Source organism: Lutra lutra, chromosome 4 (genome assembly GCF_902655055.1).
Source record: "Lutra lutra chromosome 4, mLutLut1.2, whole genome shotgun sequence".
Taxonomy (NCBI): domain Eukaryota; kingdom Metazoa; phylum Chordata; class Mammalia; order Carnivora; family Mustelidae; genus Lutra; species Lutra lutra.
Genome location: NC_062281.1, coordinates 181,709,630 through 181,737,494, shown reverse-complemented (window position 1 = coordinate 181,737,494; position 27,865 = coordinate 181,709,630). Strand labels below are relative to the sequence as shown.

Genomic DNA, 27,865 nt, shown 5'->3' with positions numbered 1-27,865 from the left:
TTGCAAGATAAAGAAATAATCATTTTATCGTGCATCAGACTATTTCGTGGGGATGTTACAATGGCAAGGGACCTAGTATAAAAATTAGAAGATGGGGTAGGGCAGTAGAGGGGGTAGCAGCATCCAGAGCTGGGGCTTATCCAGCCCTAGGCCTCAGAGGACATCATCTTTGTCTTGTGGAGACTAGTGGAGAGGGTTTCGGGCAGGACTTGGATCCTCTGGCCAGCTTCCAGAGTGTGTGGGCTACATTAGGCATGTGCTGGTTCTCCCCTCTTTATTTGGGATGGTTTGGAGCTAGGTGTGTCCAGGGAAGCTCCATTTTCCTGTGGTTGTGGGTCCCTTTGGCCTTTGAGGTGCTGGCGGTGGTAGCAGTAGGGCTGGGCAGAGCTTCCTAGACTCTAGTCTGCTTTACAGAGGTCATACTTTGAGAACCCCACGCTGGGCAGCTTTGAGAGAGCCCCTAGGCAGGTGGAGAGGTGAAGCCTGTGAACGACACAGACCCTCTTACTTCTAATCCTAGGGACAGTATCTTTAATACCAGCATCCAGCCTGGGCCTGCCAGTTCCCTGGTTCTGGCAACAGGGTTTGGGGGCGGAGTAGAGTGGCTCTGCCCTGACTCTGGAGGGGGAGGGTCTCCCCTGCTTCCTTTGTCTGGGTCTGGCCTCTGCCAGTGAGGGATAGCATTTTCCCTGGCAGTGAGCAGACAGCTGAACAGAGACTGCCCGAGGAGCAGTGAGCCGAGCTGGGCCTCTGTGGGGACACTTAGTGGGCTCAGCTTTCATCCACATCAGAGCCTGCCCGCCCCAAGATTACCCCTCATTCCAGTGTGGCTGCAGCATCTCACTTGGTTTTGGCCTTCTTGGATGGACACTGAGCAGAGAGCTTGGCTGGGCGCCAAGGGTGTTGACCCTCTTTTAGTGAGGGAGCCAACACCAGGAGGCACAAACCACAAGGCCTGGAGGAGAGTTTCTACCAGAGCCCGTATTCTCAGTCTGGGACTTTGAATTCAGACATGGAACCCTGGAGCCAAGACTTGGGGTCTGAGAATCTCTAGTGGGGATCCCAGAGCCCAAGACCTCAAACCAGGAGCCTGGAGCCCCATTAAGGGGGCAGATTGGAGACTGGGCCTCCAGCAAGCTCCACTGGGAGTTGGGAGCCCTCCTGAGAAGCAGCAGTGAGGTCAGGACAAGTTTTGCTGTGTGCCATGTCCTGCTCATAGAAGTTTGGGCTGTACTCCTGCTGGTTTGGCTGGGGCCAGGCCCGGGCTGCTGGTGCTTTCTCTCGGGGACTCTTCTTCAGTGCCCAGGGTACCCAGGGGCAGGGGTGCCTCAGCAGCTGACACCTCACTTCATCAGCCCTCTAGCTGTCCACTGCTTCCCTTGGAGCCTGTTGTGCTGCTTGGAACCAAGTGGCTGCTAGGTCCAGCCTATAGTCCGTGGCTTCTGCTGCCTCCTGGCCCCTCTTCTCCAGCTGGTGCCCACTCCCCAAGGCTCAGACCCAAGGAGACCTGCAGTTCCTTGGCTTCAGGGCTCTTCTGGCTGTGCCTCTGCAGCCAGCTCGCTCTGGGACCTGGCTGAGTGTTGTCCCCAATGCTGTGAGATGGACACAAGCATGTTTGTCTTTGCACCTCCCAGGACTGTTGTGATCACCCTATGAGCTGGCCCAGGATAGGGCCTAGAACATAGTATTTACTTAGGAAATGTGGTTCAGTGAGGGAAGTAATGGGTGGGAAAGGGCTTTTTAACTGGCTGGTTCCTCTGCGTGTGTGATCTCCATTCTTTCTCTCACAGAGGAGCGGCACCGTGAGGAGACACACATAGAGGTGTCCCTGCAGAGGCCTGGCTGGGACCTCTGATCCAGGATGACAGCTGGTGCCTGGGAAGGACCAGGGAGTGGTAGCTTCCCCTCCTTGATGGGGAGGCTGGGTGGGCTGGGCTCCAGGGCAGGACTGGAGCCTTCCCTGGCCCTTGTCTCACCTGCTCTTCCTGCCTGGAAATTCCCACAGAGACTGACCTCCAGCTGCTCATGGAGGGCTGAAGCGAACCCTTTGCCCTTGAGCTGGCACCTGCCCTTTTCCAGGGGACTCGAGAGACAGGGCTACCAGGCTGAAGCTGCCAGGGGCCGGGTGTGTGTATAGGGGTACAGCTTCCATCAAGATGGCACTGGTTTCCCCCTGCCTTAGGGCCACCTCCTTCCCGAGATGGCAGGGTAAGTCGGCATGTGGCAGACACTCCTTGTCACCCAGCTGAAGTCTGCAAGTAGGAAAACAGATACGGATAGCACCCGAGTGGTCAGCAGTGGCCACATGTGGACAGCCAGAGGCATGAGCAAAGGTCCCTTTGGTCAGTAGCAGCCACAGAGGCCCAGGCTTCAGAGAGGCCCTGGCTGGTGCCCTCGGGGCCGTCTGCCTGCTTTCGGTAATAAATAACATGAGGACCCAAAAACCAAACCAAAACAAAAAATACAACCAGTATCTTTTGGGGTAGGTGCAGGGGGACTGTTTAAATTACCGGCCTTCCCCGGGCCGCGAGGTGGGCGCGGGTGCCGCGGTCACCGGCACGTGTGCAGCTCCACCAGCCGCTGGCACTGGCGGCACTTGACGAAGCAGCACCAGTGGAACTTGCAGCTGCAGCGCTCGGCCAGCTCCACCTGCACCGTGTGGAAGCCGCGGCCGCAGCACAGCAGCTCGCAGCCGTCGATGGCCTTGGACGTCTTGTTGCACGTGCGGCCCCGAGTGCCCAGCACGCCGCTGCGCATGTCCTGCTCGCAGAAGTCCGGGCTGGGCTCTAAATACACCAGGTCCTCGTCCGTGTGCGGCTTGAACTGCGCGTTGCGCGGCACCAGCGCCCTGGAGGAGCCCACGCGGCGCGGCTCCACCTCGGTGGCGCCATCGAACTTCTCCTTCAGTGCGTGGCCCACCTGGCGGAAGGGCGGCACGGCTCGCCAGCACGTCTTTACCTCACAGGAGCCCGACACCCCGTGGCACTTGCACTCCACCCGCATGTGTGTCAGGATAGCCTGCAAGGGGCGGGGAGCGGAGAGGGCCCATGAGGAGACGGAAGGGGTTGTGGAGGGGCCACGGTGGTGGGGGTGCCGCTGGCGGGGCCGGGGATTGGGGGAAGTGCCACAGAATTGGAGAAAGGTTGACTGTCGTGCATCCTCTGTGTTAAGAACCTGCTGTACACCGGGGTGGGCCAGTAAGCTGGCTTGGGGACAGTTGAAGACACTGTCCCTGCCCTTGGGGCACTTGGCGCAGATGGAGGAGAAGCATTTCAGAGGGTATAGTTACACAGGACAGTGAGTGACCAGTGGCAAGACAGGGGACAGCACGGCTGCACCGAAGCTGCCCAGGAGCTGTGGGGAGGAGGTGTGGAGGAGGCACGTGGTCTGTGTTGACGCCACGTTCACATCCTAGCTCTGCTGCTTCGGAACGGTGTGTGTGTGGACACAGACTCGTGGGTGGGCGTGTCAGGGGCACATACGGCTCTGTGATCCCTGCCCACTGGCCACTTCCCCACCCGCCGCCCCTAACCCACTGGCCCACGGGGGTGCTGGTGCTGGTGGGAGCCTGAACAGGTGTTCCCGTGTGGCGCACGGGGAGGGGAGTGTGCGGGGGGTCCTGCCGAGACTGCCCTTGCCCTGGCGGTGATGGTGGCAGGGGGTGTGCTGCACTACCTTCCTGCCAGCCTCGTTGTTGTGGAGGTTCATGAGGGCGCGGCTGGACGACGCCCCCTTACTTCTCTCCCGCACGTCCACGAAGGACTGGGAGAAGGCCACGCCGTAGGCGATGTTGTCCGAGCATCCTGACCACTGGAAGCCTGCGGGGGTGGGGGGCGCACCGTGGCCGCAGTGAGTGGCGGGCAGGGCCCAGGTCCTTGCCCGCCACTCGCCCCCTTCCCCCCTCCGACACTCACCCTGCGGGCTGACCCCATGCACTGTCCGGTCACAGCCACACTTCTCCAGCTCCCCACTGCTGCATGCTCGTGTCACTGCAAAGGCCACACCTGCCGAAGAGATGGCGTACACGAAGGCCGCCTCCCGAGTCCCTGTGGGAGGCAGAGGGAGGGCAGGGCTGGGTCTCAGTGCTCTGCCCCGCACCCTCCTTGGTCGAGGGGAGTGGTCCACGGGAGCCCAGGAGGTGCCCCCAGCCGCCGCCCTGGTCCCGCCCAGACCAACCATTGGGTCGCTTGCCGCCCTCCACCGCTGCCTCCGCCCCCGCGGTGCCACGCTATCTCCCTCTCGGGTGAGTCCCCTCCTCTGGGCTCACACAGCGCAGTCCAGCTTCAGTGCTCTTACCTACCAAGGGACACTGTTCTCACAAGCTGTCCGGAAGACGAGTGCTGTTAGCGTCACCACACGGGAGACAAGACAGGCTCGGGAGGTGAGCTGACTTGCCGAGGCTGGACAGCAGAGCCCGGCCGCCAGCCCAGCTCTGGCTTTCTCTGAAACCTCTGCTCGTTTCCTGCTGACCCCCCAACTGGCCCCTGGCACTCCGAGGGGGCCCCCTGCAATCTCGCCCTAGCCCAGCCCTTTTCTGCTGAAGCCATGTTGCTTCCTGACACCTTGCCGAGGGTCTGTTGTCAGGGCAGCAGCCCCCACTGTTAACCATGACCAGTGCTGAGGAGAGGGTGTCCTCCGCTGCTGGGAGCCTTATTCATGTCCATTTCACAGATGGTGAAGTGCCAGTTTGGGGAGGGGATGTGATTTGGTCCCAGGCACCCAGCAAAGAAGTGATAACACCAGGACCCAAACGTGGGTCTGTCCGCCTCTGTCCCTGCTCTTCCCCTTCCGTGCTGTGACTTCTTGGCGGTTCTATTTTGGTGCCTGCCCTCCTCCCCTGCCTGAATGGGTGTTTTTATCCTCCTAGGAACTGTGTCTTGGGGTGTAGCTGCTGTGGAGTCTCTTTCTGGGGCTGTGGGTGGTGGTGGGGGTGTGTGTTGTGTGTAGCGCATGTGCGCATGGCTGGCTGGGTGTGTGACCAGACAGGCCCTGCTCCTCTTCTAGGCCCTGTGAGGGCCTCTGTGTGCCCGTGACTGTCCTCCTGTCTCTTGCTGGAGTGTCTGTCCGCAGGAGTGGAGGGGGGCAGGTTTTGGCCCCGTGGTTGGCAATTACCACTGTGACACCCAGGCCTGTGCTCTCGGCTGCCCCTGGGAGCAGTTGCCGTGGTCAGATGGAAACAATCACCTCCTCTGTGCCCGTGTCTGTGGACAGGCAGCAGAAGCCGAGCCCTGGGATGGGGGACAGCTCGGGCCCCAATGGCTCAGGACGCCCTGTTCCCTGTTCAGCCCTTGAGCTGGGGCTACAGCCCCCCACCTACTCTTTACTGCCCTCCCTCTGCCCTGGCTTGGCCATTTTGGGCCAGCATCAGGGAGCTTGGCTGGAGGAGCCGCCCGGGCCTCGACAGCCTGGGATGGAATCCTCTCCAAGTTAATCGAGGTTAGTAGCAGGATCATGTTGGTTGGTTCTGTGCTGTGGCTGCCCAAAGAGGGACGACTTTAGTTTCTGGTATTTCTGGTATTTCCAGGCCTGAACAAGCACAAATCTTTGCCCCAGAGACTAAGGGGGGGAAGGGCAGGCGGGAGATAGGGACTGATAGGGTGGCCCCAGCTCTTGGCTGGGTGTGGTCCTTACTTCTGTTTCTCTGGGCTTTCAGGCAGCCCCTGGTCCTCCCGATCCCTGGGCTCATCTCCCCTGTGTCCCCTGAGTGCTGGTAGCCCTGGTGTGCAAGGCTCCCTGTGAGTTTGCCTCATTCCCCAGACTAGCGGCCATCTACTGGGACTCCAGGTCCCCCTTGCCCTGGTCTCGGGAACAGGACACTACGGTTTTCTCTGCTCGGGAGTGGGCCTGAAGGAAGAGATTCTGGAAGGAAAATGTGAATGTCAAGAGCAAAGGCTTGTAGAGCGCTCGCTCTGTGCTGGGCACGGCCTGAGCACTGTACATCACTTATATATCCTGCACACCAACCCAACGGGGTAGAAACTTCGTCCTCGTTTTATAGACGAGGAAACTGAGGCACCGAGGGGTGAAGCAACTGGACCAACAGTACCCAGCCAGGAAAAGTAAATCATGGGACTGGTATTCTAACTCCGGCAACTTTCACCTTTGACATTGTCTACATGCAGGGCATCTCTTCCCACCTCCTGTGTGTGAAGCCAAAAAGGGCTTTCTTAGGTCCACCCTGAATCTCATGTGCTGTAGACCAAGCCTGGTCCGTTTTGTGGGCTCCTCCCTGGGGGATGCTGAGCAGTTGGCCTGGGCTCAGCACAGGAGGCCCCAGAAGGCCCGGAGAATGTGGCCATGCCACCAAAGGCCCACAACAGTGGCTCTGGCAGCCTTTTCCAGGGCTGTGGCCCTTCCTGGTCCCTCCCTTCTGCCTGGGTGCCCAGGCTGGAGCCTCGCTCACTAGGGCCACCTGGCAGAGACAGAAGGGGCCAGCGGCACGCCTGCAGGCCTAGCAGAGGGAGGCCCCACGCGTTGTGGAAGAGAGCTGCCCCCTGGTCGGAGGCTTGCCTATTCCAGCTGCAGCAGAGACAGACCTGGCTTTGTCCTCCGGGGACATCAGAGCCTGCGGTAAGGCAGAAATCTCGAAGGTGCCAGCCGCCTCTGCCACCTCCTGCCTCTTCCATAAAGCCATTTGCCACATCCGACAGCCAGCAATTTTCTTCCTACTCCCCTGGCTCCAATGTGCACCCTCTGGGTCTCACCTCAGGGCCATTTTCCCAAAGTGCGAAGGTGGACTGGGGCTGGGAACTCAGAGTTGTCCTGGGGACCCAGTAGTAGCTACCCTTTCTGAGGGCCTCCTGAGTGCCAGGGCCTTTCCATGTGCTATCCATGGCTCATGACAACTTAGCACCCAGCTCTCTCCAGCTCTGCTCTGTGGAGGAAGCAGTGAGGCTCCGTGGCCTGTCCAGGGTCCCTCAGCTGGTCAGCAGCTAAGTGGGAACAGGAACTGAAGCCTGTCTGACTCCAGGCCCATAACCTTCGGAGCACATCATGTGCGACGTCTCTCCCAGATGTTAGAAGGAAGGACATTTGAGCGGGAAGTTGGGAGGAGAAGCCGTGGGCGCTGAGTTGGACTGGAAAGGAAGCAGCGGGCATGGTGATCCCCTGGGCACCAGGCAGGTATCCTGGTGGAAGGGCCATTTAAGCATAACTCAGTGTTTCCAAAGCAGACCCAGCGGGAGTCCTAGCAGATGGGGCAAGACAGGCATTGGTCTCTGAGGACATTGTCCCCATCCTTTCCCCTTCCATGCTCCCAGCCTGCCTTCCCAGTTTCCTTTGTTTTTCTTAGCTGCAAAAGCTCACCTTTCCTTGAAACCACCTCTAGGAAGTCTCTTGGGATTTAAGAGACCATGTAGGACAGGGGAAAGAGTCAATTAAGACTCTTAATGTGGTGAGACTGTCCTCTGTGAGCCTCATTGTCTCCACTTTTAACAGGGCAAGAGAGCGCTGCCCAGGCAGGCCGGGCCCTGCACTTCTCCCACCCCTCCTGCCCACCGTCTTGGACTCCCAGGGCTGCCTGCGTGCTCGCTGGCCTGCCTGCCCTGGGACCAGAATCAGGCTGCAGGTCTTATCTTCTAAGTGTCTTGCAGCCAGACTGGAAGCTCCTAGGGTCAGGCTGCCCCCCTTCTTTTCCTTTGCCCGCCCAGCACCCAGCACAGGGTTGCGCACAGAGCGGCTCTTGGACATGGGTGAGTGCTGGAAAAGGGTCTAGATGCTCAGCCCACAGGCCTTCGAGCTCCTCACTCAGCCATTTTCTAGGGGTGTGATTTTAGTTTTCTTGGCCACAGAATGGGGCTGATGGTACTGACCTCAAGAGGGGGCCATGGGACTCCAATGAGGTGAAGTACAGAATGTGCTTAGTCTAGTCCCTGGCACATAATGGGCACTCGAGACCTATTTTGTGGTTATTGTGTGATTAATGCCATTTTAGTCACCTGCTCACAGATGTCCTAGGGCACTGACCCTCTGAGGGTCAGGTGGTTGACTGCATGTTTGCCTTCGGGCTGAGAGCTTCCTTAGGGCAGGGACGTGCCTTGCTTGCTCCCTTGCCAGACATTTGCTGATTGCCCGCCAGGAGCCAGGCCCGATGCTCCGCACCAGGGATACTGAGGTGGGTTTGTCTTCAAGGAGCTCCCAGGGACAGAATGTCTCTGGGAACCCACCCCAGCCTACCTGGAACTAACTTGATGACTCCAAAAGACTGGCTCTGGAGGTCACCCGGAAGGAAGGCCTGTTCCCACCCTCATGGGGCCCACCATGGTGCCAGGACTGGGGGTCAAGGTGAGGGCAGAGGTTTTGGTAAGTCACAGCCTCAGACCAGAAAGCCTTCACATCTTAAATCCAGTCTGATGTTACAGTCAGTAAGGAGTCTAAGTGCCGTTAGACACACGGTGGGAAGGTGGGCCTGGGTTTGAATCCTCACTTTGCTTTGGCCAGTGCACTGCATCACCTCCCAACCGTGGCAGCCAGAGGCCGGAGGGTCTGAGGGCTCATTGAATACCCTCTCCCAGGACAGGCCTCCGTCAAGGTCACAGAATGGGATGGGAGGAGGCAGGCAGAGGCACGGTACTGCCCACGGATGGAGGGAAGAGGAGAAGGGTTTGCACTGCCTTTCCTAGCTCTCCTGGTCATGCTCAGGCCAGCCTGCTCTGGGCGCCCAGTATGTCCTATGCATGACCTTGAAACTTTGCCAGTCTCTACAGGGCTTCACCTTCCCATCCTCAGATCCTTTTTATTCAATCAACACGTATTCATCAGTTACCTACTCTGTAGGTGCTACGCTAGGCTCTGGGACAAAGCGTGACTAAAACATACAGAGGACATCCCACATTCGGTCCTTAACCTCTGCTCAGCAAGAAGTGCCACCTGACCCCATTCCTGGCTGCCCCCAATTTCTCCTAGATTTTTAGCCGAGAGCATATGGTTCGGCCCTCAGTCATACACTATCCTCACTGGTGACCGTTAGCTCACATCCATCTCCCCTTAGTAGGCCAGGAGCAAGGTGACCTCTGCTGCTGGGGGTGGTAGTGTGCAGGGCTGGAGTCTGGGAGACCTCAGGCAATGTCAGCCTTGGGGGGCTCTGGGGAGTCAACCAGCCCTTCAGAGGCACCTTCTGTGGCTGATGGGAATCCCAGGAAGTGGGTCCTGGGATCGTCCCCACTTTACGGGGAGGATGCTGAGGCTAGGAGAGGGGATGGACCTTGTCTGAGATCTCAGAGCCAAGAGTTGGTAGGTCCTGGAGCTGGGTGGGTATGTCTCCACCCTCTGCTTGCTGAGCCTCCCTTCCTGGTGGTAAAGTGGGGGACACCACCACACATCCAGTTGTCGTGAGGGTGATCTGATGCCAGACGGCACACAGCTCGCCGTCAACGAATGGGGTTCCTTTTCTTGTCCAAGGATGACCCGGCTCCTGGGCCTCCTCCATGTCTGAGGCTATGACCCCAGCCACGCAGCTCATGAATGTGGGCACCAACCCAAGCTCACCCTTGCCATCACCCCAAAAGCTGGTGGCCTCGCAAAGGGCCTGCCCAGCCTGGCTGCTGCCGTTGTGGCTTTCCCCAGTGCCCGCAGCTGGTGAGGAGAAGGGCTCTTCTTGGGTCAGGGAGTACCCTAAGTGCTGCCACACATGGTGTCATGGGACCTTCCTGACGGGCCCTATAAGGTAAGCACACGTGCTCATCTCGGTGACGGGCCTGGGCGCTGTGGCTCGGGATAACACCACTCGCCCAAGGTCACCCCACCCATGCCCCTCCCGCAGCTGTCTCCTGAGCCCCTGAACCTTCCGAGAGCGGCACCTGCCGATGGCCAAGTCCCTCTTGCTCAGTGGAGACAAATTAACACTTCCAAATGCAAGAGTAGAGAGATGGACGAGCGCAAAGAGCTCAGACCCCGCCTCCAGACACACCTGGTGTCTGCCTGGTGCCTCTGGGGTGCCTGACTTGGCCCCAAGGGGGCTGGATGCTCGACCAAGCCACTCAGACTTTAGTCCAGACGAGGTGTCAGCCAAGTCTGGTAGGATTAATTCTCAGTGTTCCCCAAACTTGCTGAGCCAAGGGAGGGCCCTTCCTTGGTTCGTGCTGCAAACACCAGTGAGGAAGGCACTTCTCCATGGGGTTCCCCGCCGGCTTCGGGCCAGCGTGGACCCCATGCCTCCCTTTCTTTGCCCCTTTGAGTCCTTGCCCTGACTTGCTGCCCCTGAATGACATCCATTGACTGTCTCCTCCATGCCAGGCTCTGCCATATGCTGGGAAACAGGTAAATGAGACAACACCTTGCCATGGGAAGGGCTCATGCTCTAGGGATAGGGGAAGGGGGGAAGGGACAGGCATTACAGTTTAGTCTAAAAGATGTAATGAGGGGTGCCTGGGTGACTTGGTTAAGTGTCCGACTCTAGATTACAGCTCAAGTCGTGAGATCAAGCCCCACATTGGGCTCTGCACTAGGTATGGAGTCGGCTTGAGATTCTCTCTTTCCCTCTCCCTCTGCCCCTCCCGCCACCCTGTGCACCTGCACACTCGCTCCCTCTCTTTCAAAATAAAAATAAAAGCAAAAGGTGTAATGAAAGCTATGTGAACACAAGTGGTTTAGGCATGCATGTATGTGCGTGCGTTTGTATTAAGGGGGGGGGGAGAGAAATTGATAAGGCAGATGGGTTAAAATGTGGACAGTTGGTCAATCTAGGTCAAGAGTAGTATGGGAATTCATCATAGGAAAAACCAACATACATAATGGAGAGAACGTAGTGGGGATGGCCAACGGTGGGGGTGAGGAGGTGGGTGAGATGGCTGAGGGGGGGTCAAAAGTTACAAACTTCAGTCACAAAATAAGTAGGTCATGAGGACGTCATGTACAGCGTGGTGACTATGGCTGATAATCCCATGTTGCACATGTGAAGCTTGCAAAGAAAGTAGATCTTAAAAATTCCCATCATAAGAAAAAAGATGTGTCATTAACGTGTGGTGATCATTTTGTAATATATGCAAATGTGGAGTCCTTATGCTGTATGCTTCAAAAGAATATAATGTTGTATATAAATTATACCTCAATACAAAAAGAAATGTATCGCCTACAGGTGAAAGAATTTTTTTGGTAAGTTTCCTGTAAGTTTGAAATTATATCAAAACAAGAAATTACCAAAAAACCTGGAAAAAAATAAACCAACCCCAGCATGAGCAAAGAGTTTCAGAGCCCAGAGGAAAAAGCAACTGCCCAGTTGTAGGAGCTGGGGAGAAGCTGGGGGGAGGGAAGAGCTGAGCTGGCACAGAAAGAGGGGTGAATATTTAGGGTGGAGGCAACAGCACGTGCAAAGGCACGGGGGCTGTGACAGGGCCTGGCACAGGGAACCACACGTGCCCCTAAAACTCCAAACACGGGCCTTCCTGTGCTTGGAGTCTGTAGTTTAAGCCTAGTATTTGGGCCTCGTCAAACAGTGGCCCCCAGGCCCTGGCAGTGGCACCATCGTCCCGGGGAGATCCTCCATTACCAGGCTATTTGCTGGGTTTCTGCTGCTTCCCCAGAGTAGCAATATTCAGTAATGCCAAGCATGATGGTGCCTTTTTGGCTTCTGTCAGCTCCCTGGAGAATTGCTTCCAAATTTCGATCACAGTTGGTTTCCAACAACATCCAAACGGTTTGCCACGAGCCCAGCAGCTCTGGCTGTCCAGGGCCACAGGTGCCAAGACAAAGGTTGGCCCAGGCAATGCCCTCCTGCTGCCTGGTGAGTCAAAGGGCCCCGTGGATGGTTAGTAGCTCCAGAGTGTCAGTTTCATGCTCAGGAAGTAGAAAAAGAGGCAGCTGGTTTACAGCCCTTCCTCGAGGGCAGCAGATTGACCCAGTGACCTCTCAAGGAGCCTTCCAGTTGCACAGAACGTTCCCTCTGCCCTGCCCACCTTCCTCTGGCTTAATGCCTTCTCGTATTTCTCATCTCAGCGGAGGGCCTAACTTCTCAGCAAAGCTCTCTCCGAGCACCCATTCCTGGCCAGGGGAGAAGTCTACCCTTGTGTTCCCGAGGCTCGCGTGTCTGCCCCCCCATCACGGCATCTTCTCATTATGGGTGACAGCAGGACCCTGGAACTGGCCTGCATGGGCCCCAGCCCAGACTCTGCCACTTGCTAGTTCTGTGACCTTGGGCAAGTTACTGAACCTCCATGTGCCTCAGTTTCTTCATTTGTAAAGTGGAAGCCCATCTCCAAGGCCAGAGGACTTAGCATGTACTTAAAACGGGGTCCAGTCCCTAGTTTGTGCTATGGGTGTGGAAGCTCCTGCCCCTCCTGGGCTTGACTTGACTGCTTCCAGGAGGACAGAAGCGGGTTGCGGCTCTTGCTTGGTCTCAGAGCCGGTCACGGTAAGGCTGTCCACATGGCCTCCACCCAGGAGGCCAAGGGTCAACGTCAAAGCAGCATGGGGTTGGGGGGTCTGGAGCCCCAGGTTCACCCTCTGAGAAGCTCTGGGCCAATCCATCCTTCTCCCTGCCCAAGCCTCGGTTTCTTCCTTGGTAGAACGGGGATGGCAGCTTGGGGACTGAAGCGCTATGGACGAGAGAGACCTGCACGCACAAGGAGCAGCACCCCCCGCGCTGGCCTTCCCACCCTAGTCCCTGGCTCCAGCCACTCGCTGGTTCAGCTTGCTCAATGACAGCCGGCTCCCGAGCACCTGTCCCCCCTGCCAGGGAGCTGCCCACCCCTGCCCCTCCTGCGAGCCCCTCCCTCACCTTGCGTCACCACCTTGCCGAAGACGGGCAGGGAGTCGAGCGTGGAGCAGTTCCAGCGCCGGTTCCGGAACTGGTACTGGCACTCCTCGATGGCCAGCTGAGCGCCTCGGCGCACTGAGTCCATCACCTCCAGGTTCCGCTTGCACATCTGTACCTGCCTCTGGATCAGGCCCTTGAGCTTCTCACACGTCTCCTCCTCCGAGATGCTCCCCACCGAGGACAGCTTGGCCAGGTACCTGGGGAGAAGGCGGTGGGGTGAAGTGCCGTGCGGCCCGCCTTCTCCTCTTGCCACTGCTGGGACCGGGCTGTGCCCCGCCCAGGTCTCCGGGAACCAACTCATCCTACTGACCGGTCCTGGCAGTGACTTCTCTCTGGATCCGGAGACAGACTCCCCTGCCTGGCTCTTGGGGCCAGAGGGGGAATGCTTCTTGCATAAGAAAGCCTCTGCCTCCACCAAAGCAGGCTAGGCACCAGGGGGGACCCTGACAGAACCTCCAGCCCAGCGTGACCCTGGGGCTCTGACCCTGTTATGTCCCTCTGGCCGCGAGGCTGAGACCACTCCCCTGGCGTGTCTCTCTTTCCCCATCTCCAGGCAAGGATCCTGGCCACCTACGCCCAGCCCAAGCTACGGCCGGCCGCATCCCCGGGCACCAGATGGAGGCCAGCATCGGGGCTGCAGCCGGGTACTGGCACAGGGATGGTGGCGGGGGGGGAGAGGGCTTAAAAAACACACTGTGCCATGCTCTTCCCTCATCCCCTTGAGTTTTTAACAGCCTGGAGATGGGGCACCAATGCTGGTTCCACCTTACGGGGTTATGACGAGGACCACAAGCTAGGTAATGCACGTCCAAGGGCTCTGGGACCAGGCCTACGGGGAGCAGGGGGCTCTAAAGCGTCTGTTTCAGGGGAGGACAGGAGAGACCACAACTGTTCATTGAACACCCATTATGTGCCGCGCAGAGTGGCAGTCACTGCTTCCTGCTGCATTCTCGCCCCCAGACTGTGAGGTGGTAATGATTATGCCCATTTTACAGATTCCAGCATGAAGGCTAAGAGGGTGACACAGACAGCAAGTGCCAGAGCTGAGCTGCGAACCCCTTCAAGCCCTGTGGGCCTTCCTCCTGCCTGTCCTCCCTGGTGGGTTGAGGGCCAGGCTCTGCCGAGTGTGAGGAAAGACCCTGTGTGGCCTGGGCCAGGACGCAAGGGAGCGGGAAGCTAGACGCAAGAATGCTCAGCAGGAGGGGAGCAGAGCTGGGGAAAGGCCCTGTCAGAAAGGAGCAGTCCCCCTCAAGGGAAAGAGATATGCATTAGCTGAATACCTACTAAGTGCCAGCTATGTCTCAGATAGGTGAAGGGTCACCTGACTTGTGAGGGCAGATCTAGACTGAAGGCCAGGTCCAACAAGACTACGACTGGGTTCTAACCACAGGCCCTCAGCCTGTTCCCCCCTCCACTAACATCCTTGGCCAAAGAGAGCAAGTATCCAGCTGTCCCTGACTCTATAGCGAACCAGCCTCTCCCTTCCTCCTCACGCCTCCTCCCCCATAACTTGGCTAGCAACCCTGGACTGGGACGGGGGGAGCTTTCTGGAGTAGGGGGTAGAGATGCTGTTGCTCCTATAAGGTAAGCTGCACGAATTTCTTGTCCAAAGGGGAAGGCCACTACCCTCCAGGACTTAGTTTTCTCATCTGTAATGTGGGGAGGTTACCCCTGGTTCTGGCTAAGTCATGGAATTGCTATCAGAGCAAAAGGGGTCCTGTGTGTGAAAGACGGTCTGACCAGGGGTCCGAGGCAGGGGGGCAGGAACTGGCCATTTGTTTGCTGAATGAAGCGAATGAATGGAGAACAAAGAGAGAAGTTCACAGAAAGCCCCACTAAGATACGGCACATTTTAATGACGATGGTCCTAAGCATCGCTCACTTTGATGGAACTTCGAACCGGGCTAAGCACTTTACTTACATTATTGCATTTATCCCCTCAGCAAGCCAATGGACTCCAATTTTACAGAGGAGGACACTGAGGAACAGACAGATTAAGTACCTTGCCTTGTGCTCAAGGTCATTCAGCTAGTAAGAGGTGGAGCCAGGACTTAAACCTGGTTTTGCCTGGTTTCACAGCCTGTGCTAGACCCAACGTTGTTTTAAGCGGCTCAAGGACTAGACCTGAGCTCTATGGGCAGGAGCTGCTGGGAGCTGGGTTTGCTCAACCTCAGGGTGCTGGTAAAGGTGCAGCCCGTGGTCTGCCCGCTGGTAGTGGGGCTCCCCTCCCCGCTGGGGGGTGTTTGAGCGGCAGGTGGATTCTGTTTGTCAGGCACGTGGGCTGGACCAGAGGAATGGTGCTCAGATCTGGCGGGGCCCATGTGTGGGGTTTGCTGAAAACGCAGGGGCCTGGGTCTCCCTCCAGGTGGGGCTGGGTGGGCACCTGGGCTTTTCGCACATTCCCAGGAGCAGCTGGGAAGCTAGGCTGGTTCTGGACGGCACTTTAGGGGAAGCTCTTAGCTAACCACCTGTGATGCCTCCTTCTACCCCCGAGAGAGATGTGATTCTGGGACTCCTGTTCCTCCTCCCCGTGGCATCAGCTCCCCTCCCCCAACACCCCAGTTGTGGGGCCTGAGTCTAGCTTTCTTTATCTAGAAGTGGCGAGCATGGATCCTCTCCCAGAGGGCCGCCGTGAGAGAAGGCAATTCCACGTGGCTGAGGCACCTGGCTCTGAGCCGGGCACACGGCAGGTGTGACCAGGAGGAGCCCCCCTTCCCTGGCAGTACAGGTGAGTAGGAGGTGGGTGGTCTTGGGCTGAGGCAGTCCAACCTTCCCTTCCTCTCCTCAAGTTCCTTTCCTCCTGGGGGACCTCCCCATCTTCTCTACCAGGTCCCCTCTAGGGGAGGCACAGAGACTGGTAGGGTCGGGGCAGGAGCCTGAGCCTCCCAGAGGGGAGACAAAGGTGGGAAGATGGTTGAGGGGCGCAGGGAGACTGCATCTGGACAGGATGGGGGCAAACTTGGCTCTTCAGCCCTGTATGGGTGCTCCTCTTGCCTGGGCCAACTGAGGAAAGGGGGTCCCCCTGTGGAGCCAGTCCCACCTGGTGCTCTTGGCCTGCAGGGGGCGCCAAGAGCCCAGCGACTGGCCAGGGGCCAGGTCCATACTTGGGAGGCCGTGAGTGAGGGGACAAGGAGTTGGGCCTCAAGTTGGATCCTTTCGTGCTCAGACCCAGGCCTGACCTCTTGGGTAAGGGTGGGGGCCCCTATTCCCTGAGCGACATGGGGGCACAGAGCTGGCCTGTACCCATCTCAGCCCCCTTTCCCTCTGCGTCCTGCCAAGGGGCCAGGTCAGGCTATACGGGCTGCTGGCTCCTGATGAAGGGAGGTGTTCAAGGGCAGGAGAAGCAGGCTGGGGAGGCCTGGCTGAGCCACCAGCCCACAGTGTGATCTTGGGCAAGTCCCTGCCTACTTGGAGCCTTTTCTCGTGGGGACCATAACCTGGCGGGTCTGTGTGGCTTTTCCCACTGTCTGAGGGGCAGTCCTCCTTCTACAGACCGGGAGGGGGCGCTGTCCAAGCCTCAACAGCCTTGGGGGGCCCCCCGGCCGGGCTGGTAGACGGAGCCCCTATCGATGAGTGAGAAATGAAGTCCACCCCGGGAACTGCCCACCGCTCTCTCCTAGGTCCGGACTCCACGAGGGGAGGCGGCCTGAAATCACAGTAACAGGGCTGTAGGGGAGCTGTGGGCTGCCACGGCCGTGAGTCACCAAGACAGCTTCCAGGAAGAAGCCGAGAACCCTCTTCCGCTGAGGAGCGTGCTTGCCCCATGGCCGGCACCCGAGCCACGCCCCCGGCCCCTGCCTTCATCTGGCTCAACAGCTGTCCCCTTCCATGCCACAGGAGGCACAGCTCCACCCCACCCGATTCTGTCAGATCCCTGGTCTCGCATGGGAAGGGCTGGCTGGTGCGACCAGACATGCATCTGGGAATGGGGTGGACAGACCTGGGACCCCAGGCCCTTGCCTGCGCTGCTGGTCTGGGTATCTGGTTCAGGTTCGGGTGCCTAGCCTCATGTTACAGAGGAGCGAACTGAGGCCCAGAGAGGTGGAGGGTCTCATCCAAAGTTACACAGCCAGTGAGTGACACGGAGCTCTCTCTCCCCTGTATCTTGGTTGTGGGTCTGCCCTGTCTGAAGGCTGGGGGGCTGACACTACCTTCAGTGTCCGTCCAGCCCATGGCCTCCTCATTGCCCGGCACAGGCGAGGCACACAGAAGGAGTTCAGTCAATGCCTCCAGTGTGATGGACGGCTCTGTCCCCCTCTGTCACCTACTGGCAGAATACTCAGGGTAGGGAAGGGCAGGGGTGAGGGAGTACGTTGGGAGCTGCCTTTGCCTCCCGCCCTGCAGTGGGCTTGGAGACGGTCAGGGGTCAGGCCCAACTGGTCCTGGGGGCCTCAGGAATCCCTTCCCTGCACCCTAAGGTGGCTCAGCCTTTCCCCCAGAGACACATGTGCCCCTCGATGACCCTGGAGCTGGGCCGGGCTCGGATGTTGGCTGCACAAGCCATTTCTGGGGAGCTGGAGAGCCAGGTCTGTGGAGGGCCTCGACCATCTCTGCCTGTTCTCTCGTTCGGGTCGCCTTGCCCCAATTTAGGCTTCTTCCTGCCACTGCTGAGTCCAGGCTTAGCAATCTGCCACCTGCTGCCCCAGCCACCCAGGACTCTCGCCACAGCCCTGCCATCGATCAGGTTACCCCAGCAGCCCGGGCCGCTCGGCTGCCGCTGCCAGCCAGCTCGTGCCCCCATCTCCTCACCCGGGGGGCTGCAGGTCCTTCAGGCTTCTCCTAGGAGGCCGTCCCCGCCAGCCCGTGCCGCAGCCTGCAAGGCGGGAGGGCCCTGGCCCTGCCAGGGAGATCAGATCCTCTCAGCCACCTGCTGTTTTCATTAGAAACTAAAATTAGCTGGGCTTGTCCCAAGCTTTTCCAGGTTTGCTTGCTTTTTTAAAAAAATATACAAATTCCTAGAGGAAAATCCGCACTTCTCCGACTGCTCTCCAGCTCTCATTCTGCGCGTCCAGAGGAGAGGGGACGGGAAATAGCTGGGGTGTTTGGGAGGCCAAGCAGATCAGTGTCGTGGGTCCTGGCCCTGCGGGTGTCCAGGTGGGGGCTGGGACGCCAGCCCAGGCCTCTCTGCCCCCTCCCTCTGGCCTCCCTGCCTGCCCGGGCCACATTTAGAGCCTCCTCAGGAGTGGCAGTGCCTGGGACACCCGGGAGGAAGGAGGCCAAGCAGGCGGGAGGAGGAGCCGGAAGGAGCCGCAGCGCCTGCCCAACGGCGAGCCTCCTGGGGGGACAGGCCGGGCGAAGGCACGCGTGCCACAGACCCCACCCGGGACCGCGTTCTCCCTGGGGGTGGCCAGTGCCTGCTTCTTCACGTCGTCACCACACCCCTCAACTCTCCTTGGGCCTTCGGATGCTTCTGCATGCGCAGCCTCTGAATCGGGCTGCCCGCTCCCCAACGTGGCCCCATCCCGGAGACCTATCCTTCCGCACGGCCCGCAGGGTGGCGCGCTGTGCAAGAGAGATGGCGGTCAGAATCCTGGCTGTGTTCCTGGAAGCAAGTTAGTGAGCATCTATGAGCCTCAGGGTCTTCATCTGTAGAATGGGGAGAATAATGGGTCTCTCCTCAGGAGGCTTCAGCGGATTAAGCGTTCACACAGCAGACACTGCTCCGCTGTCGGCAGCCTTAGTATGTTATGTGGTCACCATGGCCATCGCTGAGACGTTTACCTTCATCATCACCGTCCTCATCACCACTACTGCCTGGAAGCCCCTTCCCAGTCCCTTGAGCTGGGCCCCCCGCTGGACTGCAGACCCGTCCTGCTCATTGATCTTCTTTGGCTCGGCTCCCTCCACGCCTGTAGACCTGGGTTCGCCAGTCTGAGGGAAGGACATGCTTCCACTGGGAAAGGGGGGGTCACTTCAGTCCCCACCCCGACTGCAGAGCGGAATCTCTGAGGACTGAGGACGGAATCTCCTGACGGAGTCCACAGAGCTAGAGGATGTGTGCCAGCAACTCGGCCCATCAGACGGACCCTCCAGGGACCAGAAGTCCCTGAGAGGTGGAATGGGGGATAAGGTGCTGTTAGGGGATCAGAGGCTGGGACAGTGGGGCCCAGAGCAGGCTTGCTGTGCCCGGGGAACTTGGAAGCCCTTTGCAGGACGAGGCTGACTAGGCAGGAGGGACTGGACGTCCCTGCCCGCTGCGCCTCACAGACAGCAGTCACCTGTGTGAACACATCCTTGGTGCAGCTGTGGGCACCCCCTCCGAGATTCGGATTCTGGGAGGCATGTGTTCGAGGCCACGCAGCCCGTCAGGTCATTCCAGCTCCTATGCCCAGGCTTGCAGATCAGGACCCGGAGATGGCCCCAGGTACCCAGGGCCTGACGTTTTGGCAGTGACCGTGATTTGAGAAAGGTGGCTTCATTCTTCTATTGCTGAGTCCCGCTGCAGTCCCTGGGCCACTGCAAAGGCATCTGCCCTGCTCTCAGTAGCAAGGGGTACTCGGGAGGGAGGTGTCTCAGTGGCTGCTGGGCTGCCTCGATGGTATGCGGGCCCATGGTCTCAGCAGCCTCTGGGCCCATGGAAGGAGTGGCTGCCATTGGCCTGGGACCTCAGGAGGGGCAGCCGGGGAGGAGGGGCCGGCCTCGGAGACACGGTGGTTGTGGGGTGCTGGGGGCGGTTTCCCCTCTACCTTCTCCACAGCTCCGGTAGGACTCTGGAGTCCTCGATGCTCGGCTCAGGTCCCACAGACCTTTCCTCAGTTCAGGGGAATGACGACCTTTTCTGGAGCTCAAGCCCCCACTCCTGTAGCTCAGGCCACTCTTCCCCCTTCTCCCTGTCTCCTGGCATCCCTAGTTCTTTTGCTCCTGATCTTCAGAAGTCTTTGCAACCCCATTTTAAAAATCCTTTTGCTTCCAGTTTCCATTACTTCCCACACTCTGGTGCCCCAGCTCCCTCCATGTCATTCCCGAGGGCTCCGTGCCCACCCCCTTCCTGTGTGGGGGCCCCTCTCCCATCTCACAGTATGTGTTCCTGGGCAGTGGGTGGACTGACTCAGGCCCAGGAAGTAGGCACTCAGACCTGAGCCCGGATGGCCCCAGAACTGCGCCTGGACGTGAGACTTCTCCTTTCCGTGGGGCAGGTGTGATGGTGGGGGTGAGTGGGTGTCAAATTTTGGGCTCTTCCTGACCTTGCCTTGCCCCCTCATTTGGCGATGGAGAGCTTCTCCCTTGCAAAGACCCACCTAGCTCACTGAATCACTGAACAGTGGGAGCCCAGGGGGCAGGAGCCAGGAGGAGGGGCTAAATTCCCAGCTGAGCTGTCCAGGTCGGGCGCTGGCTTCCTAGAGTGGGGCTCAGGCTCTGGTGGCTCCAGGCTTCCAGTGAGTTCCTTGGCTTTGGTGGATCCCTTCTGAGGGCCCCATCCCGGATGAGCCTGTGGTCAAACCGTCACCCCTATCCCAACGAGGCAGCAAGGACAACTTTGGTTCCTTCCTTGCTCCATTGCTCATAACCTCCCACAGAGGATGACTGGTGAGGGTGTGGGGCTGCAGGGAAAGTTCTGGGAGGACAGTCAGGAGACCTGGCCTGGAGTTCCAGCTCTAGCACGAATGTGCTGTGTGACCCCACGTCCCTAGCACGGTGCCTGGCCAGGTCGGTCTCCACAAGTGAGCATTTGACAGGACTGAATGGGGCTGACCAGGCATGGCCCTGCTTAGAGTTTCAGTGTCGCTGGAAGGGGTTGAACGGATAATCTCCAGAGACCCTCTGAACTCTGAAGGCCTTGACTTGGTCTTCTGTGCCTGGGGTGCCAGGACTTCTGGGCCTCCCTGACTCAAGAGCAGTACCTCCCTGTTGCCAGCCCTCAGGGAAGGGTTCTAGGAACCCAACCCTGCCATGATAGGTCCTGTGTGTTAACAGAGGGAGAAAGAGGGTCTGAAAAGATCATCCAGGAGTCGCCGCAGGAAGAGGCCCCTGGAGTTTCCCTGGAAATTTCCCACTGCTTCTAAGGGGCCTCTCCAGATTTCCCTTGTGTGCTGTGAGCGGCTGGCTGTTGGGAGGCTCCTTCCCACTCTGATCACATCCCTCCCTCCTCCTACCCACCTTCCTCCCCTCTCAGCTCAGACCAGGTCCCCTCCACGGCAGCGGGGGTCATGACTTGGTCAGGGGAACTTTTAGAACATAGTTTGGTTTCAAGTTTGCCAGGAGATGGGGGAGGTGGAGAGGGTTTGGATGGGGAAAGGGGGGAGCCGGTGGGGTCACAGCAGGGGGCGAGCCTTCTCCTGGGTTTGGCTGAATCACAGAAGACGCAGTTCAGGACTCAGAGATAAAAGCTGGCAACTTGCGAGGACATCTGGACCATAACTGTGGGGTCCCAGCTTCACCTTCCAGCTGAGCTTGCTGAACAAACGGGCAGCAGTGGCGCTAGGCTCCTCTGCAGCAGGGGTGACCGGAGGGGCCGACGGTGGGCGGGCAGCTGTCACCCCCTTCTGTGGCTCCCCAGCCAACCCCGTGCCCCGTTGGCTCAGGCCAAGCCCTTCTTCCCAGAGGGAGGAACAAGAAAAGGAGGCTTGGCGTAAACTCTCAGCTTTGCAAACGCACCCACAGGGCCCGAATTGGGCGAGTTTCAACAGGTTTGGGGAACACTGTCTTGTCAGATGTTTGCTGCGTTGCTCAACTGCTAATCCAGGGCTGAGGGAAGAAAGTCAGGCCACAGCAGACAGCTGGGTGGTAAACCCCTCGGGCAGAGCCTGGGCTCGGGGCCCTGCCACGGAGGGTGAGGGGGAGAAAGGGCTTAGCCAGGCTCCAGGGGGTGTGCCTGGCAGGGGAGCCGAGGGTCTCCAGAGCAGCAGCCCCATGGGTGACAGCCCTACGTCCCGAAACCCACTTCTGCCCCTCTTAGCATCACCTGAGACTCATGGGTTGGTTGTAGAGTGAAGCTTCCCTTCTACCCGAGATCTTGAAGATGGGGCATCCTTTGGCAAAAACTTAAAGCCCTCTAGAGTGAACAATCCCTTCCCTCCTTTTGCCGTCAGGTACTGACTGAGCACTGGATCTGTCAGACCCAAGCGGGCACTGGGACTCTGAGAGCCATCCGGGCCGCAACCTTGGCCTTCAGGTGTTTATAACCTCATGGAACTACGAGCCATGCTATTGGACCATGGTTATATATAATACAAAACAGTCTTCTAGGCGGGGGATAAGCACCAGGAGATCAGGACATGTGAGAGCAAGTCAAGTTCAAGATCTGCTTCTGATTTGCATAATGTCCTTGGGGGAGTCACCGCACCTCTGGGTCTCTGAAATGGGGCTGCAAAGAATACAGACTCCTCCAAAAGCAGGGAGAGGTTAGGGGGTTCTAATAGGGTCATGGGTGCGAAAGTGCTTCGTAAACCTGACTCTCAACAAGGGGTGATCTTTCCCCACAGGGGACATTTGGCTCTGTCTAGAACACCCGGGCGTGCTCCTGGCATCTGACAGGTAGAGGCCGGATGCTGCGGAACGTTCTGCAGTGCGCAGGACAGGCCCCAAATATCAACGGAGCGGTTCAGGAGATCCTGGTGCCAACTATGAAGGGACGTGTTGGTGATTGGTCTGATGCCCAGAGCGAGGGGAGGAGCTCCAGGAAGTGGGGTTTACTCTTTAGAAGAGAGGGAGGGACCCTTTGCAGCTGGAGGTTGGGGGACACTTCCTGGGGGAGATGGGCCACACCTTTACCTGTAGGGCCCAGCACTGCACATCTGGGCAGGCTCTGCCCATCCCTGGCTCAGTGAAGTGCACCCGGAGTGCCAGGCCTCACTGTGCCCACGGTCAAGGGGTTCACTCCCTCCACCCCGTTGCTGGGCACGTAGGCACACAGGAGCTGGGGCCGGAGATGCACACCTGTGGGGAGTGAGATCCAGTGAAGGTGAGATGCCACCAAGCCGCCCTGAAGGGCGCGTCTAGACAACACTCTCTGGCCACCAGGATCTGCCGGGCTGGACCTCCCTGGCTCTCTGAGGCCCGGGCAGGGGCCCTGGTTGAAGAGCAGGGAGGTGGCCTGTGTGAGAGTGCAGGATCCCCACAGAACGGTTTGGGGTACACAGGGCTTGGGAGCAGCGCCCTAAAGGCCCGTTCTCTCTGTCATCCCTGTAAACAAGGACACGGCTTCCCCATCACCGCGACGGCGACCCTCAGCTTCCAGTGGCAGCCATGGGGGCCACTTCCAACGGCGTGCCTAACAGGGCACTCGGCCGCTCTACGTGTGTATGTTCACACTTGCCTCCCAACTGCCCAGGAGTGGGCGCCACTTAAACAGAGGAAGAACCCGAGGCTCAGAGAGGTTAAGGAACCTGTCCGTGGTCACTCAGCCGGTCAGGGATAGACCGGGGGTGGAACTGCGGGCTCTCTTGGAGACTACCTCACCCTCATCGGGGGTCTCTGCTAGGGCCCTGGCCCAGCGCACTGCTGTATTCCTTCAGAAAATCGACAGTCATGAAACCTTAGCTGATCTATTCCCTGACTCTCCCTGGTACTTTCACTGAGAGTCCAGAGAAACGTGCTGAGGCTGGGGCCCAGGGGGCCAGAGAGGCTCACCCAGAACCAGCCAGCCTGGGGCGGGGGACAGAGCAGCGACTAGAACCCCAGCCTCTCAACTACCAGCACAACCTGTGTCGGAGGAAATGTTCAGGGCTGTTTCTGAGGCCAGCTGTGGCAGAACCGGGCCTTCTACCGACGGACTGTTGTCATCCATCCATCCTTCCGTCGGTGGTAGGAGCTGCCACAAGCTGTCAGCTCGCCCGGGGTGCCAGACACAAGTCTCATCAACAGCTTCCAGCTTCTCTGGGCTTGCCCAGGCCTCAGGCTGTGGAGCCCTCCCAGCTCCAGTCTCCGTCCTGCCCAACAGCTGCACGCAGCGGGACACCTGGCCTCCCTGCCAGGCCACCCGCCCTTCTGAGACAACAGACAGCACCGTCTCCTGCAACCGGCCAGCCAGCTGACCCTGGACTGAAGCCTAACGGCAGGTACTGGAATGGGGATGGACACCCAGGCACGGCCCCCCTGAGAACACTGCCCGCCATCCTCTCAGGGCCAGACCTCCATGGTAACTCACGCGGGAAAAGGTAATGCCCACTACCTACCGTGCCTGGATGGACATCTGCCTGCCCAAAGCTTTTCCTTCTAGAGGCAGCTTTTGGGTCAGACGCCCCTGCCGTTTACTCGCTAGGTGACTTTGGGTGATGACCTTTGTGATTCCCCCATCTTCCCATCTGTGGAATGGGATTCAGATGATTTATTAGAGAGTACAGTGGGAGTTATTATAATGATGACTATTATTGTCATGATTCTGCCACCTTTAGGCCAAGTCCCCTCTGTGACCGCTCCGGCTCACACTGAACCCTTCCTCTGATGGCGGTAGCATGCACACTGTCCCACCCATCTGTGGTTTTGTCTTGCTTTTATCCAGACCCCAAGGTCCTTGAAGGCCGGGCTGTGATGCTTAGTTCCCTCTGAGCCGGCTCAGTCCCTGTCCCAGGGATGAAGGCTGCTAATTATAAGGCAAATGATCCGGTCTTGGAATGTGCCCAGAGATTGCTTCTCCATCACTGTCTCTCTGGTTTGGTAGGGGTCCCAGGAAGCCCCTCATTCTTCCTGTCTCGGGCTGTGCAGAGACCCTTGGCTCGGAGCCTGGGGTGGAGCAGAAGTGCGCTGGGTCACCCAGAGTCCTGCTTCGTGGCAACCTGAACCATCACCACTGCAGAGAACAGGTTTGCCAACCTCTCTTCTCCCTCCGGGGCCGCCCCTCCTCACCCCGCCGCCTCCGCCCCCCCTCGATGCAAGCCCGAGAACTGAGCTGTTGGAATTCCCCATGGTTGGCGTGACCCAAAGCTGGGGCTGCCTCTCCGGATGGGATTTTGGGCTTAGATGTGGGGTGGGTGGTGACATCACCTGGGCCACACCGGCTCAACTTGGGGACGGCTTCAGGGAAGCGGGTATGTCACTGTCCGGGAATCAGCACCTGGGTTCAGGTCTCCGCTCTGAGTTTGGGTCAGTAGCTTCCCCTCCTGGGGCCTCAGTTTCCTCATCTGTGAAAGGAGCTCAAACCCTAGGTGCCTTTGAAGGACGTTTCACTGTGGATGTTGCTCTCTTCTCTGAAGACCTGGGCTGGAGTCTGGAGCTGCCACTTCTTTCTCCTTTTCGTAGCCCATGGTGCTTGGTGGGTCACACCTCGTCCTTGTTCTTTCTGATGCTCACGCTCCCTTTGGAGACCGTGGCTCTGAACGCCCCCTTTCAAGGGTCAGCCCCAGATCCCCCCCAACCCCAAGTCCGAATCAGCTCCTTTCCTCAGCTCGGTGACCTCGTCCTTGCTCAGGAGGATGGCCTGCGGGGGTCATGGGGGGGGAGGGTGGTGCCCTGTTTTTTGCACACTTTGCCACCGCCCCTGAAGTGTTAATCAAATTAAGGCTCCAAGAAAAACACAAGCTCCACAGCCACTTTGGGCTGCCTGGGAGTCGCTCGCTCTCCCAACAGCTGGGAGAGTTCCACATCACCTCCGTCCCCCCAGCCCTGGGGGGCTCTGACCCCAAGGAACACACTCCTTCCAGCCTGCAGGGACCCGGCTGGCCGCAGTGAGCTCATAGCAACAGCCATTGGACACTCAGGGCAATTTCACGGGAGATATTTGTTCTTTAGTCTTGATGCAGAGAGAATTTTTTCCTCTCCCGCTGTCTCCATGGAAACCCCAGCTACACTGTTGGCTATCCCCCTTCCCACCTCATGCTTTTCAGATCAATATTGGAGCTTGGCTCCCCACTGGCTGCCCACAGCGGATGGGGGCAGAGCTCTGGGCAGAAGGAATTGGGGCCAGGGTTAAGCCTGGGGCCTGGGGAACCGTCACTGATGGGGGGGGGGGGGATGAAGAAGGACTTAGAGTCTTCCTGCTTTCCTGTTCATCCACTCACCAAAGCTCATCCCTTTAGAATCCCCCTCCCTCCACCTAAGACCCCCCCCCCTCAGTGAACCTTCTGTCCCTTCCCAGGGAGTCCCCTGAGCCAGGCCCTGCAAAGGAGAAGCAGACAGGTCACCCGTGGTCACCACCCCTCTCTCCTTAGGTGAGACACAGGGAGGTGGTGGGCTGTTGTCCTCTTCAAGTGCTGGGAGGAGTTTCTTCCCGCCCCAGGGAAACAAGGCCAGCGCCGGCCGCGGACTTTCCGAGGCCGAGGCCGGGTGTCCTGGTCCCTTCCTTCCTTCTATCCCTGGCTCCCGCCCCCCAAGCAGAAACAGGTCCCTGCACGCCTCCAGCCCAGCCCGCAGCGACGCGCAGCTCGGCGCGGGGAGCTCGCTCCTGGACTTCCCGGGATTAACCTGCTATTATGAGCCAGAGTCCTTCCCCGTAATGGGCTTCCTCGGCGACCTGTCAGCTGAGCCCGGGGTGCGCCCCAAGCCGCGCACCCCACCCCGGCCGCCGCCCCGCGCTCGCGCCCCTCGCACTCTCGGGCGCCCCAGTCCGCCTATGGGTGCGGACGCCGCCGCCACCCCTGACGCCTCTGGGCTGGGAGCCGCACCCGGACAGGAGGGGTGCCCAGAGGGAGGCCCGGGCCGTGGCGGCGGCAGCGGAGAGGGCGAGCGAGCCTCGCGTCCCGCCGCCGAGACACCTGCCGGGCGCCCCCGCGCCCGCTGCCCCGCGCCGCCTGGCACCGGCCGGCTGCCCCCGGGGCCTGTCCCGCCCCGCCCCGCCCGGCCCAGCCGGGTCCCGGCCCGACTTACAGCCAGTTGCTCGCGGCGGCCGAGAAGACAGCGAAGACCAGGAGGCGCAGCGAACGCAGGCACGAGCGGGGACTCATGGTGCCGCCGCGAGCGCCCGGCCCCGGGCAGCGGCTCCGACCGCGGGGGGCCTCCCGTCGGGGCGGCAGGTGGGCGCCCCGCGGGCGGGCTGGGGCACGGCGCCGGGCGCGGGCCGGGGCGCGCGCGGCGGGGCTCTGCCTCCGTGCCTCCCGTCAGCCCTGCCCGCTGCTGCGCCCGCTGCCCGGCGCGGACCAGACTGTCAGCGCCGCCCCAGAGCCGGGATGCGGCGGCGGCGGCGGCGGCGGAGGCGGGCGGGCGGGCGGCCGGGGGGGGCGGGCCAGGGGCGGGCCGAGGATGGGGTTACCTGGGCGGGCCCAGCGGCCCGGGACACCCCCCGGGGGCGGGCCGGAGCGACCGCGGCAGCGGCCGCCCTGGCCCGCGGGACTGGGCTTCTCCGGGGGCCTCCCCGGCCGGGCGCCCGGGAGGACTCAGGGCCGGAGCCCGCTCCAGGCACGCCTGGCTGCGCGCCGCCTAGCGCGGCCGGGCTAGAGGCGCGGCCACCCAGCTGCCCGGTCCCAGCCCGGGCCTTGGGGACAGGCGGGCACAGCTCCCCCAGCCCGCCGCTTCGGGCACTGCAGCACCGCCCTTGCTGCCCCGCCTCGCCCCCCGCCGGCGCCTCGAAGCCCGACCCCCGCCCGGCCGAGGCGGACCCACCAGAGCGCGGCTGCCGCTTCGCGCGCACGCAGCCGCCTGCGCTCCAGCCGCCCGGGGCTGCGCACCCGGTAGTCCCGAGCCACCCGGTCGCCCCCCGCCAGGCCCCTCCCTGCCTCCCGGCCGGCTCGTCTTCTGGCCCAGCCTTTCCTTGGCGCTCACCTCCCTCCAGCCTTCCGGGAGCTGGACCCGGCCTTCCAAGCTTTGGTCAGCTTGGGACAGTGGCCGGAGCCTGCGGGAATCCGAAACCTCGTTTCTGGCTAGCCTCAAGCTCTGGGTGCGCTCTAAGCCGCAAGGTCTTGACCAAGCCCCTTACATCTCTGGGCCTCTGTTTTCTCATCCAGGAAATGGACGTAAGAGCCGGAGATTGCAAGGATAGAAGGAGCTTAGGGAAGGTCTCTTTTGGGCACCCTCACCAAATCTTGCTTTGCGTGTTGGTTTTCTGTGCGCTTGTTCTGTTTATCCTCCCATATTTGCCAGATTCTGAGAGCTCAGTGCCTTGCACAGCAGGTGTGACTGCGTGTTTGTGGGATGAATGAATGAAGTGGCATGGGGTTGTGACAGTACCTCCCTAGGGCAGAGTACTCAGTTCCACACCATGGTGCCTGGTAAGCCTTATTTGCCCATTCCCAGCTCATGGTCTCT

The 27,865-nt window shown here is 59.7% G+C and overlaps 1 protein-coding gene and 1 long non-coding RNA gene across 3 annotated transcripts; one reads left to right on the top strand and one right to left on the bottom strand.

The window, feature by feature from the left end:
- On the bottom strand, positions 1–26,763 carry WNT4 (Wnt family member 4). 2 transcript variants are annotated; one of them, XM_047727521.1, is made up of 5 exons: positions 26,492–26,763; positions 12,713–12,948; positions 3,915–4,046; positions 3,676–3,818; positions 1–2,919 (listed from the first exon to the last, which is right to left on the bottom strand). In XM_047727521.1, exons 1-5 carry the CDS (start codon positions 26,566–26,568, stop codon positions 2,551–2,553), a joined length of 957 nt encoding a protein of 318 aa, XP_047583477.1. In that variant the 5' UTR covers positions 26,569–26,763; the 3' UTR covers positions 1–2,550. The 2 variants fall into 2 exon arrangements, with proteins under 2 accessions (XP_047583477.1, XP_047583476.1); XM_047727520.1 differs by having other exon boundaries at positions 1–3,018; positions 26,492–26,758.
- On the top strand, positions 12,909–17,723 carry LOC125098581 (uncharacterized). Its single transcript, XR_007126885.1, has 3 exons — positions 12,909–13,395; positions 15,347–15,479; positions 16,372–17,723. It is a non-coding gene; the product is annotated as an uncharacterized LOC125098581 (long non-coding RNA).
- Positions 26,764–27,865: the final 1,102 nt, after the last annotated feature.

Excerpts from the sequence above, each read along its gene's own strand:
- WNT4 (XM_047727520.1), bottom strand. The coding sequence starts at position 26,568 with ATGAGTCCCCGCTCGTGCCTGCGTTCGCTGCGCCTCCTGGTCTTCGCT. Across the intron at positions 12,949-26,491 it reads GCCGCCGCGAGCAACTGGCT|GTACCTGGCCAAGCTGTCCT; the intron begins GTAAGTCGGGCC and ends CCTTCTCCCCAG. Across the intron at positions 3,819-3,914 it reads GCATGGGGTCAGCCCGCAGG|GCTTCCAGTGGTCAGGATGC; the intron begins GTGAGTGTCGGA and ends CCACCCCCGCAG.